This window comes from Pleurodeles waltl, chromosome 5, assembly GCF_031143425.1.
Source record: "Pleurodeles waltl isolate 20211129_DDA chromosome 5, aPleWal1.hap1.20221129, whole genome shotgun sequence".
Lineage (NCBI taxonomy): Eukaryota > Metazoa > Chordata > Amphibia > Caudata > Salamandridae > Pleurodeles > Pleurodeles waltl.
This window is the reverse complement of record NC_090444.1, coordinates 1323685262-1323700053: the sequence shown is the minus strand read 5'-3', so window position 1 is coordinate 1323700053 and position 14792 is coordinate 1323685262. Positions and strand designations below refer to the sequence as shown.

The 14792-nt window shown below is 46.0% G+C and overlaps 1 protein-coding gene across 9 annotated transcripts in view; it reads right to left on the bottom strand.

Annotated features, from left to right (window-relative positions):
• Positions 1-14245, bottom strand: part of SYNCRIP (synaptotagmin binding cytoplasmic RNA interacting protein) — a 392640-nt gene extending 378395 nt beyond the window's left edge. For 4 of the 9 annotated variants that reach the window (XM_069235575.1, XM_069235576.1, XM_069235577.1 and 1 more), the window contains exons 1-2: positions 13920-14244; positions 12391-12550 (exon numbers count right to left, since the gene is read on the bottom strand). In XM_069235575.1, the coding sequence (XP_069091676.1) occupies positions 12391-12550; positions 13920-14162 (403 nt within the window). In that variant the 5' untranslated portion in view covers positions 14163-14244. Of the gene's footprint in view, positions 1-12390; positions 12551-12687; positions 12968-13521; positions 13673-13919 lie in introns of those variants that run through there. The other 5 variants (XM_069235579.1, XM_069235580.1, XM_069235574.1 and 2 more) reach the window with 4 other exon arrangements.
• Between the last annotated feature and the right edge of the window lie 547 nt (positions 14246-14792).

The following is a 14792-nucleotide window of genomic DNA, read 5'->3' as shown; positions in this document are numbered from 1 at the left end:
CTCACCCGTTAGGGTCTCAAGGATCTTGTGTGTGTGGAGAGGGGGAGCAGTGTAACGTATACCGGTGGGGTGGTTTAAAAAAAGACATGTCTTCAGTTCCTTTGTGAATCTGAGGAGGGTAGTTGTAAGGAAATGCCTCCTTGGCATGGTTAACTCCTAACTTTTTGCTGATGCTAAGTTTTGATTGAAAGTGTGCTGGGACCCTGCTAACCAACCAGGTCCCAGCACCAATGTTCTTTCCCTAAACTGTACCTTTGCTTCCCCAATTGGCACTCAGACAAATCCCATGTAACTGGTACCCCTGGAACCAAGGACCCTGATGCCAGGGAAGGTCTCTAAGGGCTGCAGCATGTCTTATGCCACCCTGGGGACCCCTCACTCAGCACACGCAAACTGCCTCACAGCTTGTGTGTGCTAGTGTGTAGAAAATGATTAAGTCGACATGGCCCTCCCCTCAGAGTGCCATGCCAACCTCACACTGCCTGAGGCATCGGTAAGTCACCCCTCTAGAAGGCCTTACAGCCCCAAGGCAGGGTGCACTATACCCCAGGTGATGGCATATATGCATGAGTACTATGCCCCTACAGTATCGAAGCAAAACCTTAGACATTGTAAGTGCAGGGTAGCCATAAGAGTACATGGTCTGGGAGCATGTCAAACACGAACTCCACAGTTCCATAATGGCTACAATGAAATCTGGTAAGTTTGGTATCAAACGTACCAGCACAATATATGCACACTGATGCCAGTGTGGAATTTATTGTAACATGCATCCAGAGGGCATCTTAGAGATGCCCCCTGAATACCAACCCGACTTCTAGTGTGGGGCTCACCAGTTTCTGCCAGCCTGCCACAGACGAGTTGCTGGCCACATAGGGAAGAATGCCTTTGTCACTGTGGCCAGTAACAAAGCCTGCACTGGGTGGAGGTGCTTCACACCTCCCCCTGCAGGAACTATAACCCCTGGTGGTGAGCCTCAAAAACAGCGCCACAGGGCATCCCAGCTAGTGGAGATGCCCACCCCCTGGACACAGCCCCCACTTTTGGCGTCAAGTCCAGGGAAGATAATGAGAAAAACAAGGAGGAGTCACCCACCAGTCAGGACAGCCCCTAAGGTGTCCTGATTGGAGGTGACCCCTGCCTTTAGAAATCCTCCCTTTTGATTTTGGAGGATTCCCCCAATAGGAATAGGGATTTGCCCCCCTCCCCTAAGGGAGGAGGCACAAAGAGGGTGTAGCCACCCTCAAGGACAGTAGCCATTGGCTACTGCCCCCCCAGACCTACACACACCCCTAAATTGAGTATTTAGGGGCCCCCAGAACCTAGGAAGATAGATTCCTGCAACCTGAAGACAAAGAAGGACTGCTGACCTGAAGCCCTGCAGAGAAGACGGAGACACCAACTGCTTTGGCCCCAGCCCTACCGGCCTGTCTCCCCACTTTTGAGAAAAACTGCAACAGCGACACGTCCCCCAGGGTCCAGCAACCTCTGAAGCCTCAGAGGACTACCCTGCATCTAAAAGGACCAAGAACTCCTGAGGACAGCGGCCCTGTTCCAAAGAAACTACAACTTTGCAACAAAGAAACAACTTTTAAAGGACTGCACGTTTCCCGCCGGAAGCGTGAGACTTTCCACTCTGCACCCGACGCCCCCGGCTCGACCTGCGGAGAAACAACACTACAGGGAGGACTCCAAGGCGACTACGACCCTGTGAGTAGCCAGAGTTGACCCCCCTGAGCACCCACGACGACGCCTGCAGAGGGAACCCAGAGGCTCCCCCTGACCGCGACTGCCTGCTTCAAAGAACCCGATGCCTGGTAAAGACACTGCACCCGCAGCCCCCAGGACCTGAAGGATCCGACCTCTAGTGCAGAAGCGACCCCCAGGTGGCCCTCTCCCTTTGCCAGATGGTGGCTACCCCGAGGAGCCCCGCCCCCCCCCCCCCCTTGCCTGCCTGCTTCACTGAAGAGACCCCTGGGTCTCCCATTGAAACCTATTGCGAACCTGACACCTGTTGTTTGCACACTGCACCCGGCCGCTGAGGGTGTACTTTTTGTGCCGACTTGTGTCCCCCCCCCCCCCCCGGTGCCCTACAAAACCCCCCTGGTCTGCTCTCCGAAGTCGCGGGTACTTACCTGCTGGCAGACTGGAACCGGGCACCCCCTTCTCCATTGAAGCCTATGCGTTTTGGGCACCACTTTGACCTCTGCACCTGACCAGCCCTGAGCTGCTGTTGTGGTAACTTTGGGGTTGCCCTGAACCCCCAACGGTGGGCTACCTTGGACCCAACTTTGAACCCTGTAGGTGGTTTACTTACCTGCAAAACTAACAAATACTTACCTCCCCCAGGAACTGTTGAAATTTGCACTGTCTAGTTTTAAAATAGCTTATTGCCATTTTTGCCAAAACTGTACATGCTATTTTGCTGATTCAAAGTTCCTATGATACCCGAGTGAAGTACCTTTCATTTGAAGTATTGGTTGTAAATCTTGAACCTGTGGTTCTTAAAATAAATTAAGAAAATATATTTTTCTATATAAAAACCTATTGGCCTGGAATCAGTCTTTGAGTGTGTGTTCCTCATTTATTGCCTGTGTGTGTACAACAAATGCTTAACACTACCCTCTGATAAGCCTACTGCTCGACCGCACTACCACAAAATAGAGCATTAGAATTCTCTTTTTGCCACTATCTTACCTCTAAGCGGAACCCTTGGACTCTGTGCATGCTATTTCTTACTTTGAAATGGTACATACAGAGCCAACTTCCTACAAGGAGCGACCCTCTGCCCTAGCCCATGTGGTGGCTGTCCCGAGAAGCCTCACCCCCGTCCCTGCCTGCCCCTCTAGAGTGACCCCCTGGTCCCTCCATTGTTTCCTATCTAAAAACCTGATGACTGCTTTGTACACTGCACCCAGCCGCCCCTGTGCCGCTGAGGGTGTGTTTTGTGTGCCTACTTGGCCCCCACCACCCCCCCCCGGTGCTCTACAAAACCCCCCGGTCTTCCCCAGACTGGAACCAGAGCACCCCTGTTCTCCATAGGCACCTGTGTGTTTTTGGCACCTCTTTGACCTCTGCATGCACCGGACCGGCCCTGAGCTGCTGGTGTGGTAACTTTGGGGCTGCCTTGAACCCCAACAGTGGGCTGCCTATGCCCAGGAACGGAGACTTGTAAGCGTCTTACTTACCTCATGTAAGGAAATGCCTCCTTGGCATGGTTGCCCCCTGACTTTTTGCCTTTGCTGATGCTATGTTTACAATTGAAAGTGTGCTGAGGCCTGCTAACCAGGCCCCAGCACCAGTGTTCTTTCCCTAACCTGTACTTTTGTATCCACAATTGGCAGACCCTGGCATCCAGATAAGTCCCTTGTAACTGGTACTTCTAGTACCAAGGGCCCTGATGCCAAGGAAGGTCTCTAAGGGCTGCAGCATGTCTTATGCCACCCTGGAGACCTCTCACTCAGCACAGACACACTGCTTGCCAGCTTGTGTGTGCTAGTGAGAACAAAACGAGTAAGTCGACATGGCACTCCCCTCAGGGTGCCATGCCAGCCTCTCACTGCCTATGCAAGTATAGGTCAGTCACCCCTCTAGCAGGCCTTACAGCCCTAAGGCAGGGTGCACTATACCATAGGTGAGGGTACCAGTGCATGAGCATGGTACCCTTACAGTGTCTAAACAAAACCTTAGACATTGTAAGTGCAGGGTAGCCATAAGAGTATATGGTCTGGGAGTTTGTCAAACACGAACTCCACAGCACCATAATGGCTACACTGAAAACTGGGAAGTTTGGTATCAAACTTCTCAGCACAATAAATGCACACTGATGCCAGTGTACATTTTATTGCAAAATACACCCCAGCACCTTAGAGGTGCCCCCTGAAACTTAACCGACTGTCTGTGTAGGCTGACTAGTTCCAGCAGCCTGCCACACTAGAGACATGTTGCTGGCCCCATGGGGAGAGTACCTTTGTCACTCTGAGGCCAGTAACAAAGCCTGCACTGGGTGGAGATGCGAACACCTCCCCCAGGCAGGAGCTGTAACACCTGGCGGTGAGCCTCAAAGGCTCACCCCTTTGTCACAGCCCAGCAGGGCACTCCAGCTTAGTGGAGTTGCCCGCCCCCTCCGGCCACGGCCCCCACTTTTGGCGGCAAGGCTGGAGGGAACAAAGAAAGCAACAAGGAGGAGTCACTGGCCAGTCAGGACAGCCCCTAAGGTGTCCTGAGCTGAGGTGACTCTGACTTTTAGAAATCCTCCATCTTGCAGATGGAGGATTCCCCCAATAGGGTTAGGATTGTGACCCCCTCCCCTTGGGAGGAGGCACAAAGAGGGTGTACCCACCCTCAGGGCTAGTAGCCATTGGCTACTAACCCCCCAGACCTAAACACGCCCTTAAATTTAGTATTTAAGGGCTACCCTGAACCCTAGAAAATCAGATTCCTGCAACAACAAGAAGAAGGACTGCCTAGCTGAAAACCCCTGCAGAGGAAGACCAGAAGACAACAACTGCCTTGGCTCCAGAAACTCACCGGCCTGTCTCCTGCCTTCCAAAGAACTCTGCTCCAGCGACGCCTTCCAAAGGGAACAGCGACCTCTGAATCCTCTGAGGACTGCCCTGCTTCGACGACGACAAGAAACTCCCGAGGACAGCGGACCTGCTCCAAAAAGACTGCTACTTTATCCAAAGGAGCAGCTTTAAAGAACCCTGCAACTCCCCGCAAGAAGCGTGAGACTTGCAACACTGCACCCGGCGACCCAGACTCGGCTGGTGGAGAACCAACACCTCAGGGAGGACCCCCGGACTACTCTACGACTGAGTACCAAAACCTGTCCCCCCTGTGCCCCCACAGCGCCGCCTGCAGAGGGAATCCCGAGGCTTCCCCTGACCGCGACTCTCTGAAACCTAAGTCCCGACGCCTGGAAAAGACCCTGCACCCGCAGCCCCCAGGACCTGAAGGACCGGACTTTCACTGCAGAAGTGACCCCCAGGAGTCCCTCTCCCTTGCCCAAGTGGAGGTTTCCCCGAGGAAGCCCCCCCTTGCCTGCCTGCAGCGCTGAAGAGATCCCTTGATCTCTCATTGACTAACATTGCGAACCCGACGCTTGTTCTAACACTGCACCCGGCCGCCCCCGCGCCGCTGAGGGTGAAATTTCTGTGTGGGCTTGTGTCCCCCCCGGTGCCCTACAAAACCCCCCTGGTCTGCCCTCCGAAGACGCGGGTACTTACCTGCAAGCAGACCGGAACCGGGGCACCCCCTTCTCTCCATTATAGCCTATGCGTTTTGGGCACCGCTTTGAACTCTGCACCTGACCGGCCCTGAGCTGCTGGTGTGGTAACTTTGGGGTTGCTCTGAACCCCCAACGGTGGGCTACCTTGGACCAAGAACTGAACCCTGTAAGTGTCTTACTTACCTGGTAAAACTAACAAAAACTTACCTCCCCCAGGAACTGTGAAAATTGCACTAAGTGTCCACTTTTAAAATAGCTATTTGTGAATAACTTGAAAAGTATACATGCAATTGAAATGATTCAAAGTTCCTAATGTACTTACCTGCAATACCTTTCAAACAAGATATTACATGTTAAATTTGAACCTGTGGTTCTTAAAATAAACTAAGAAAAGATATTTTTCTATAACAAAACCTATTGGCCTGGATTTGTCTCTGAGTGTGTGTACCTCATTTATTGTCTATGTGTATGTACAACAAATGCTTAACACTACTCCTTGGATAAGCCTACTGCTCGACCACACTACCACAAAATAGAGCATTAGTATTATCTCTTTTTACCACTATTTTACCTCTAAGGGGAACCCTTGGACTCTGTGCATGCTATTCCTTACTTTGAAATAGCACATACAGAGCCAACTTCCTACACCTCACAATCTAACCTTTACTTACCTCCCCCAGGAACTGTTGATTTTTGCACTGTGTCCGCTTTTAAAATAGCTTATTGCCATTTTAAACAAAGACTGTATATGATATTGCTTTTATTCAAAGTTCCTAATTTACCTGTGTGGAGTACCTTGCATTTTATGTATTTACTTCAAATCTTGAACTTGTGGTTCTTAATTTAAATTAAGAAAATATATTTTTTTATATAAAAACCTATTGGTCTGGAGTAAGTCTTTGACTGTGTGTTCATCATTTATTGACTGTGTGTACAACAAATGCTTAACACTACCCTCTGATAAGCCTACTGCTTGACCACACACAAAATAGAGCATTAGAACTATCTAATTTTGCCACTATCTTACCTCTAAGGGGAACCCTTGGACTCTGTGCACACCATCTCTTACTTTGAAATAGTATATACAGACCCAACTTCCTACAGTAGTGGTTTGTCTGATGTGGATAGGTAGGTCGTTCCAGGCGGTGGCTGCGAGGAAGGGGGAAGAGTCTCACTTGTTGTGTTCTGCCAGAGAGGAAGGATTGTATCCAGTCGAGGGCCTTGTTTCTGATGCCAGCTTTGTGGAGTCTTCTTACCAGGGTGCGATGGGAGACTGTGTTGAAAGCCGTTGAGAGGTCTAGTAGGGCGAGTGCTGCCATCTCTCCCTTGTCCAGAAGGGAGCGGATGTCATCTGTTGCGGCCAGGAGGGTTGTTTCGGTGCTGGGGTTTGAACTGAATCCGGATTGGGAGATGTCGAGGATGTTGTGGTCTTCGTGGTGAGTTGGCTGTTGACTGCTTTTTCAATTACTTTTGCAGGAAATGGAAGTAGGGAGAAGAGCCTGAAGTTTTTGAGGTCGGTGGGGTCTGCCGAGTGTTTCTTTAGGAGGGGTTGATCTCGGCGTGTTTCCAGTAGTCAGGGAAGGTGGCAGCAGCTAGTAAGCGGTTGATGGAGAGGTGGATGGATGGTGATGGGGGCGATGGTGTCTGCAGCTATGTTGAAGATGTGATGGGGGCATGGGTCCGTGGGGGCCCCGGAGTATGGACTTCATTGTTTTCATCGTATCTTCACGGGTGAGGAGTGTCCACGTGGAGATTGTTGGTGTCGGGGTTTGGTAGAGGGGGTTCTGCACGTAGGTTGTCCTTGCTGAAACTGTCATAGATGGTCTTGATTTTGCCCCATTCAAGGTTTAACAATTCAGATCAGTGAATGGGACAGCAAGCGAAATATCTTCCCTAGCTGATAAGACGCACAACACAATCGCAGGAAACACTAGTAAATTATCCTTAATAAATTAAGGAACTGGGCTATTTTTTATTTTTTTATTGTTAGTTTAGGGTCTAAATGTATATTTTGATAAACACTGGTGTTAATGTTACAGGAGTGACTTCCAGGTGAAGAGTAAAGCAACAAGAGTTAAAAAATGGACATCCTGTATTTGAATTCTGTAGACATGGTTCTAGAATAAAGACTTCAATAATTATTTATATGATAAAACATTACAAAATGATGACCGTATTTAGACATTTTTAGACTGGGACTTTTACTGCGCCTTGATCCAACCGGCAGATGAAATGTCACAGTAGCTGCTGTCTGTGCTTGGAAGAATAGTCAATTGTACACCTGTTATTTCAATACAGTAATCATAATGAACATAAATCTGGTTTAATAACTGAATAATTACTTGAAGAACTGGTAATTCAATTATGAATTGACAATGTATTATTTTATTAATAATTTAAAATCTTGAGAAATATGTAAGCTTTATTTCTGAATTACTGTTCATGATGAATAAATGATAAATACAGATTTATAATAATGAACCACATTATTTAGATTATGTTTATATGGTTTGAAATGTGGTGAAAACTAACAATTTTTATGCAAAAGATCAACCCAAAGGAGGATAGTTATAGGAATCAGCGCTCACAGTCATTCACCATAAGGTAGTGCGAAACAAATATGTATACACGGTGCTCCTGACTGGAGGATCCCCCCGCACCTCCTAGGTTTCTGAGAAGAAACAATTTAGCAAAAAACAAATGTCAAGGCACTCGTGAATCACAAACTCCGTTGTCCTTGTTTTGGTGTCTTTAGATATACACATCTAAGAACGCCACAGGATAGAAGGACTTTTCTGTCCTTTCTGCTATCTTGCACGAAGATATTGTGTTTATACACCGTTAGGGGCACAAGCAGGATAACTCGGACTACAATTTGGTGACTGAAAGTTTTTGTTTGGACGCTCGGGAGAAGGACTAAAAACGATATTTAATCCGTCCTCCTTGATTACTTTACGTAAGCCCTGATGAAGTCTCTGAGAGCTAATCCTCTCACAGGACGAAACACGTGTTGGCTGTTTAGGACACTGCATCTCAAGAATAAATTGACAATTATTTCTTATACTATCCTGGTCGGACTTACGATTATTGATGGCGAACAAGACACCAAAACAAGAACACAAGGACAACGGAGTTTGTGATTCACGAGTGCCTTGACGTTTTTTTTTTTATGCAACATATATTTTTATACAAAAGCACCAAAAATTGACTGCAAGTGCATACACAAGATGCAGACTCTTAGTGTCATGCTTCACCATCGGGCTTTACGCTGGTTCGTAAAAACCAGAATGGGATCATTTTTCAGGGAACACATTTTGATATTGTAGAATGGGGACTAAACAAAAAGATAAAAATGCCTTAAGATACCCTGTTATCTCTTTTTTATTAGGAATCTTAGGCAAGGTTGAAAATTATGAATTGTATGTGCCTCAAGGGAGATTAGTATCCTTCAGCGGTTTAAGTGCATTAAAAAAAAAGGGGGTATGGTAGCCGATAGGGTGCGCAGTAGGGTGCAGAGATGAGTGAACATGCGGCAGGGTCAAAGATGTAGCTAAAAAACTAAATATTCTGTAACTTTTTCAGTGTTTCGCCTTCGGGTAACTATATGTAAAACAATGAAGTATTGTACATTATGAAAACTCAATTAATTAATGCACTACAGAGGTCTGTGTCTGTAACCAAAGAGCCACAGAACTGAAACCGGGTAGGTGCAGTGGAGATAAGAGACATGTATGTTTACTGCTTCGAGGTCAATCTGTGACAGAAAGCACTTTCAATATGCAGGGCTCGAAAAATTCACTCGCACAGGCGAGTCTTATTTGATCAGGTCAAGCTATTTCTAGTACTTACTCGTCCCTTCTGGTGAGTTGACAATGAAAAGGTGTTCAGTTCAGTTGAAAAGTGGAGGGGCAATAGAAGATGCCTTTAAATCTTGTTTTTATGTCACATTTGCTATGTGTTCAGAGGTCAAAAGTCAGTTTTTCTTACAATTAATTTTTCTTCTGACTGCAGAGTTCCAGGACTTTGTAAGGTGAACTCTGTGACCTGCTGCTTAGAATGTAAAATAAAAGGATATAGGGTATTAGGTTTTTCCTAACACACAACATTTAAATGACTAAGTCAACTGAGCAAAAATTTGAAAATATATTTCAGTAGTTGTGAACGCCCATTTCAATACGTCTGTGTGATGAAAAAAAAAGTAATATGATGAAAATAAATCAGAGGATTTTACATGATGATGTGCAAAAGATATGTTTCCTGAAACCCAATTTTCAAAGACTGTTAATACAGTGTTTAGTTTTATAAGTAAAGCTGCAGGTTAGTGGAGTAGTTTTTAGACATTTCCTGGAAAGTTACTGTGTGTAGATGACAATGTTACCACATCGTGGTTTATTAATATATTTAATAAAATTGAGTGTTTAAACAAACTGAGAAACATGAAACACTCCTGCTCTGATGACAATGTTGTTAGTAAACTGAAAGAAGTCCTAGGTTATGGGGGCTAGACGTCATGGGTAAGTGGGCTAGATTCTTGTGATGCATGCAGCAAACTTTAGTCTACCTAAATCAAACAAAAGAGGTTCTTTGTACTGCAGAAAAGCGGAGCTCACATATTTGAAGGTGCAATCATATGTAAGAATGAAGAAAAAAAGGCGACTTAACTGTTTGCCTAGGATCACACAATTTGAGACCTGTTTGCAGGTCAAGTACATTACAGTTAGGTCGAGTAGATTTTTTAAGTTACTCGACCAGCAGGTCTTGTAACATTTTTATGATATTTCGAACCCTGATGTACAAGCCATTATTTTAAACTTTCATTACACAAATTATAGAATAGGTTGCTACAAAGTGTTCAAAAAAGTTTAAGATAAAATGTGCTTCCAAAATAAAGATTTAATCAATATCCAGACTTTATGCATTAATGCAGTGGAGTGTCTTTTCATAAATGTCTTTTAAAAGCACACAATTTGCCTATGTAACGCCATGTTGCTTCAACGGTCCATGCGTCCTCTACAGGGCTCTCTATGGGGCACACCATGCAATATCTTTAGCATTTTCTCTCTTACGCACCCTCCCTTTTCTCTTTAACACTGCAAGATTTATGCTGACGCTCCTCTATTACATTACGCATTTACAGATTATTTTTGTTATTCTGCTTTTAAAATTTTCAAATAACAGATTCTTAGCAATAAATAAAAGCAGACACTTTACAGTTCAGATAGTAACTCCCTTACAATAGCACTCAAAAAAGTTAAAATCTCTCATCTGGAAGGTTCAACTGAACCTATTAATTAAAGCCACGACTGCCTTCTAAGCACCCTTTACATTTGTAAATTGACCAGTTGCGCACATTTTCATTTCTTTCAGGTACGGCAGCTAAGAAAGCTTGCTTAGCAGTCTGCCTCTTCCTCTGTTACACAGCAGAAGACTCCAGTTAACCGTTCCAGGGAGCTTGGCTTTCCACCAAAATAAAGGGGGTGGGGGCTGTTCTTCAAAAAAATTAGCAGGTACTGGCATTTGTGACCCTCAGATCCTGCCTACCACGACCACTGGTGTCCTTCCTCCTCTCTTGCAAGTACAAGGACAACATGTATAATCATGCAGTCATACTTTGCCTCATGAGTCCAGCACCTATTAGTGCCCTAAGCGCAACTGGCTATCTGCCACTTTATTTGGAAGGCAGGACCTACGTGTCCCCGACACGCCACTGGGGCTAGATCACTCAACCAACTTCAGTGCCTTAGAGTCACATTTGCTGTGCTTAGTGACTAAAACTCAAAAGACTGAGTCTAGATTAAGAATGCCCGCCCAGACTATCCCTGTCCAAATACCTGTTTTCACATGGAGTGCAAATGCAAGTTGTGCACTGCTTGTTGCACAAATAATTATGGGTAAGAAAGACCACCACCTTAAGTTTGGCACACTCAAAGAGCGCCAAAATTTAACAGGGGTAAAAGGACATGCAAACTTTGCTGCAGAAAGCATCAGCATCTAAACATTATGGCTTATTTTGGGCAAAACTCGAAACATGTGCTGTTAATTGTACCTAAAAAAATTCTGGAGTATCTGATATTATTGGGTGCTATTAATACTTCATATGGACAAGAACCACTCATAATTAAGCCCAAAATAGCCTGGGATCTATAAATGAACATGCAGAGGTTTGTTTTGGTTACTCTGAGTCTTTTCACCAGAAATGCTGGCCGTACTTCTCATAATATGAAACAGAGATTAGGATGTGAGGTGATACTTTAGGTTATTACTGTACATGGTGAAGTGATTGCAGAACACTGGACTAGAAGTAAAGTTGCCTGAACACATACAATATGCAGTGTACAAAATGATGTATTGCCAATCAAGGGGTCACACAGACCAACTACACATGAAGATGGAACAAGCATGAACATCAAGTGAACACATTTTAAAAACCCTGTACAGCCAAGAATAAAACTGACAAGCATAAAGGTGTGAATAGCTAAATCATACTATAAACAGCCTATACTTGACAAAACAACGACTTCAGAAAAGATTCTAGTGGAAGGTTGCCAAAAGTGGAAGGGTAAGTACAACTTGACAAGAACATATAAAGGGACGCAGAAAATGTTCCCCAATAAGAGTCCGACAAAAAAAGGATACAAGAGATGTTACAGTAAAAGATCATTGGTATACATAATTTTGGCTTTGTCAATGCTTATTTTGTCATGGTTTTTGCAAATATGTAATGTTGGCAAAACTGTTGGGCTCCTATCAATCCAAAAATGGCTAAAAGCAAAAACATTTTTGGGCTCAAAAAGCGCGCACTATTACAGAAGGGAATTACTTTGTGTAGATGTGATCTTGTGAAATGGCAAAATGCCATCACTGACTATGAAATTAGCCAATGGCTGGAGAGGGTTTATTAAATGATGTATTGGATCGAACAAAAGTGTCTGACACCTTAACAAACCAATGGATGAGCACAGATGGGAGAAAGCCCTTAAAGGAGAATCCTATACATATAGTTTTGCTACATCAAAAAAGGTACTGCCTAAAGGCAAGCTTTAAAAATTAAGCATAACAACAGTATACAGCTTCAAGTTCTTAAAAGTCACAAAACGGTAAACCAAGTCAGATGAGCATAGATTTCAAAGCAAGCAGGTTTGCAAATTTGAGGGCCTCACCTGCAATGTAAATTTCATCTAGCTTTTCAGCTACTTTCTGTGGCAAACCTGCATCGAGCAACGTCTGGAAATGTTCTGAATGAGTAATCACAGTCGAAGAATTCAAGGCGTCTTCAGTGCCATTCCCATTGACGTGTTCTGAAGCCATGTTGCCAGAATACTGTTGAAATGCAATAAATAGCAATATTCAATACAGAGACTGGCATCGCAGGAACGTCTATCTTAAAGGAAAACTAGATAAGAACTGGAAACGCTGCCATACGACCCAAGGCAAGGGCTACTTTGATCGTGACCTACCATGGGTGGCAAGCGTTGAAGTTTCCCCCGTTTTTACAAGAACTCGGACTGCTGTCTCATATGCATTGAAAGCGAGTATTTCACCAAGTTCTCAGTACCTGCAATAACTCAGAAATGAAAAACTTAAAGTACTGAGTAACAGGACCGGGTGAATTACTCAACTAAAATTGTCATCTCTGTGTAATGCAAAGACCAGTTCATCAAAGCAACGGGTTAATATATACGACTGCGTATAAGGCTATTTTAAATGGCGTAGAGTACGAGTACTTCCGGGAGACTAACTGCATGCATGTAAGATTTAGGCATCCCACCCAACGGGGAGTGGCCTGTAGTTGACATTAAACAGGGCTGCTCCAGTTTTCAAGAGTACTTCCTAGTATAAATGTATAACCCCCACCGTCTAAACAGGTCCTGGTAGAGTCAGTCTTGTACAAATTGCACGATAGACCGAGAACACACCTTGCTCTTACACTGACCACATACCCCTCTGCATGTCAACTAGAAACTGCTTTTTCACTCTCGGGCTCGCCTTTCATAGAATCACTCTCATCACAAGGTATACAGTTCAACGAAACGGATATCTAACTGCGGCTGGCAAGGGCGGACCTGCTAATGATAACAGAAAGTAATGTGGTCATTCTACTTGCAAAGCAGAATGATTATGAAGTTCGTAAACTTTCGGAGAACACAGAAGACGATCCCATACTTCATTTATCATGAGTAAACGTGCTGTCAGTTTTACACCCCCGGAAAAGACTGAGGACCCGGTCGCCATGTGACCTGCATGGGGCCGAATTGTGAAACTAACCGGCATGACTCTGACCCTCCTCTTACCCGTGTCACGTGCAAAGCCGATAGTCACAAGAAAGCCTTCCCGGCCCACTCCCTGCAATTGAGATAAAGCGGTTCTTCCCAGCACACGACTCCATTGACACGGAGCACGTGCTCCGACAGAGGCTGTCCTCTTCGGCTAGCGCCCTGTTGGCTCTTTCGCCCCTTCATACCAATCTGCCAGCCCCACCCGTGCACGGGTAACGATATAACGAAGAAGCTGGCCCACACAGCTATTCTTCTGACAAGCTCGCCTCTTACAGTAGGGTGAGGCCGGTAGCCGGCACACAAAGCCCAGCCATGCGGGCGGCCTAACACCCGTATATAACAAGCCAGGCCGCGACGAGGAAGACAGTTTGGGGCAGGGGCACGGAGGGAAGGAGACACCCGGGTGCACCCACCTCGCAGCTCCGGCTTCCTTCCCTGCGTGTAGTGGCGGCAGCGCTGCCCCCCACTAAATTTCTCCAGCGGCGAGTGTAGCGCTCGCAAAATGGCGGCCGCGCCTCACGCTGCTGGCAGCCCGCGCGCCCGTTCGGTGGCGCGCGCTCCCGCAGCCGCCGGCCGTTTGCACTGCGCGTGCGTGCGCCGGGGTGGCAAGTTCGGAAAAGTGACAGGAAGAGGCAGAGCCAGGATTTCCTTGGCATCGACGAAGGGGTTACAGTAACTCGTAATTACACGCCCTCCGATTCATGTTTAAACCATGCCTGATTCTTGGGCACTTGCTCAAGTCCGCGCACGCCTCCGCTGAACTCGGGGTTTATGGGGCACGTCACTAAAGTCAGTCCGAGTCTGTGACGTTTTTAGTGTGCGCATGTGTTGGCATTAGTCAGTAAGGGTGGTGGCGTTCGAGTAGTTAGTCTTTTAAGACAGCTGCCGATAACCATGTTTCAGGGTGTGTGTCTTATTTGGTGGTCATGTTACGGACGCGGTGAATGTGCAAAGTCGCGAAGGGAGCCTACACTGAACGTGCTTTGCTATTTTTTTCTAGGCGTATCGCTTATCTCCTATAAAGATCGAAACTGCTGTAACCATAGTTTGTAGGCAATGCATAACTGAAGTGTATATTTTCACTATGGGAGGATCTTCGCTTCGCCGTTAATTCTGTAAGTTAACTGTAACAGGTTTTTGCTTGGGACCACACTACAGTTAGCTCAAATGGAACTACGAAGTACTTCCCATAGAATTCCTGCGGGCAGCGAGCCGGAGCAGCCTATGCTTACTCCAGGAGGTGGCGTGGGAGCTTCAAATTTTCATGTTTCTCAGTTTATTTAAAC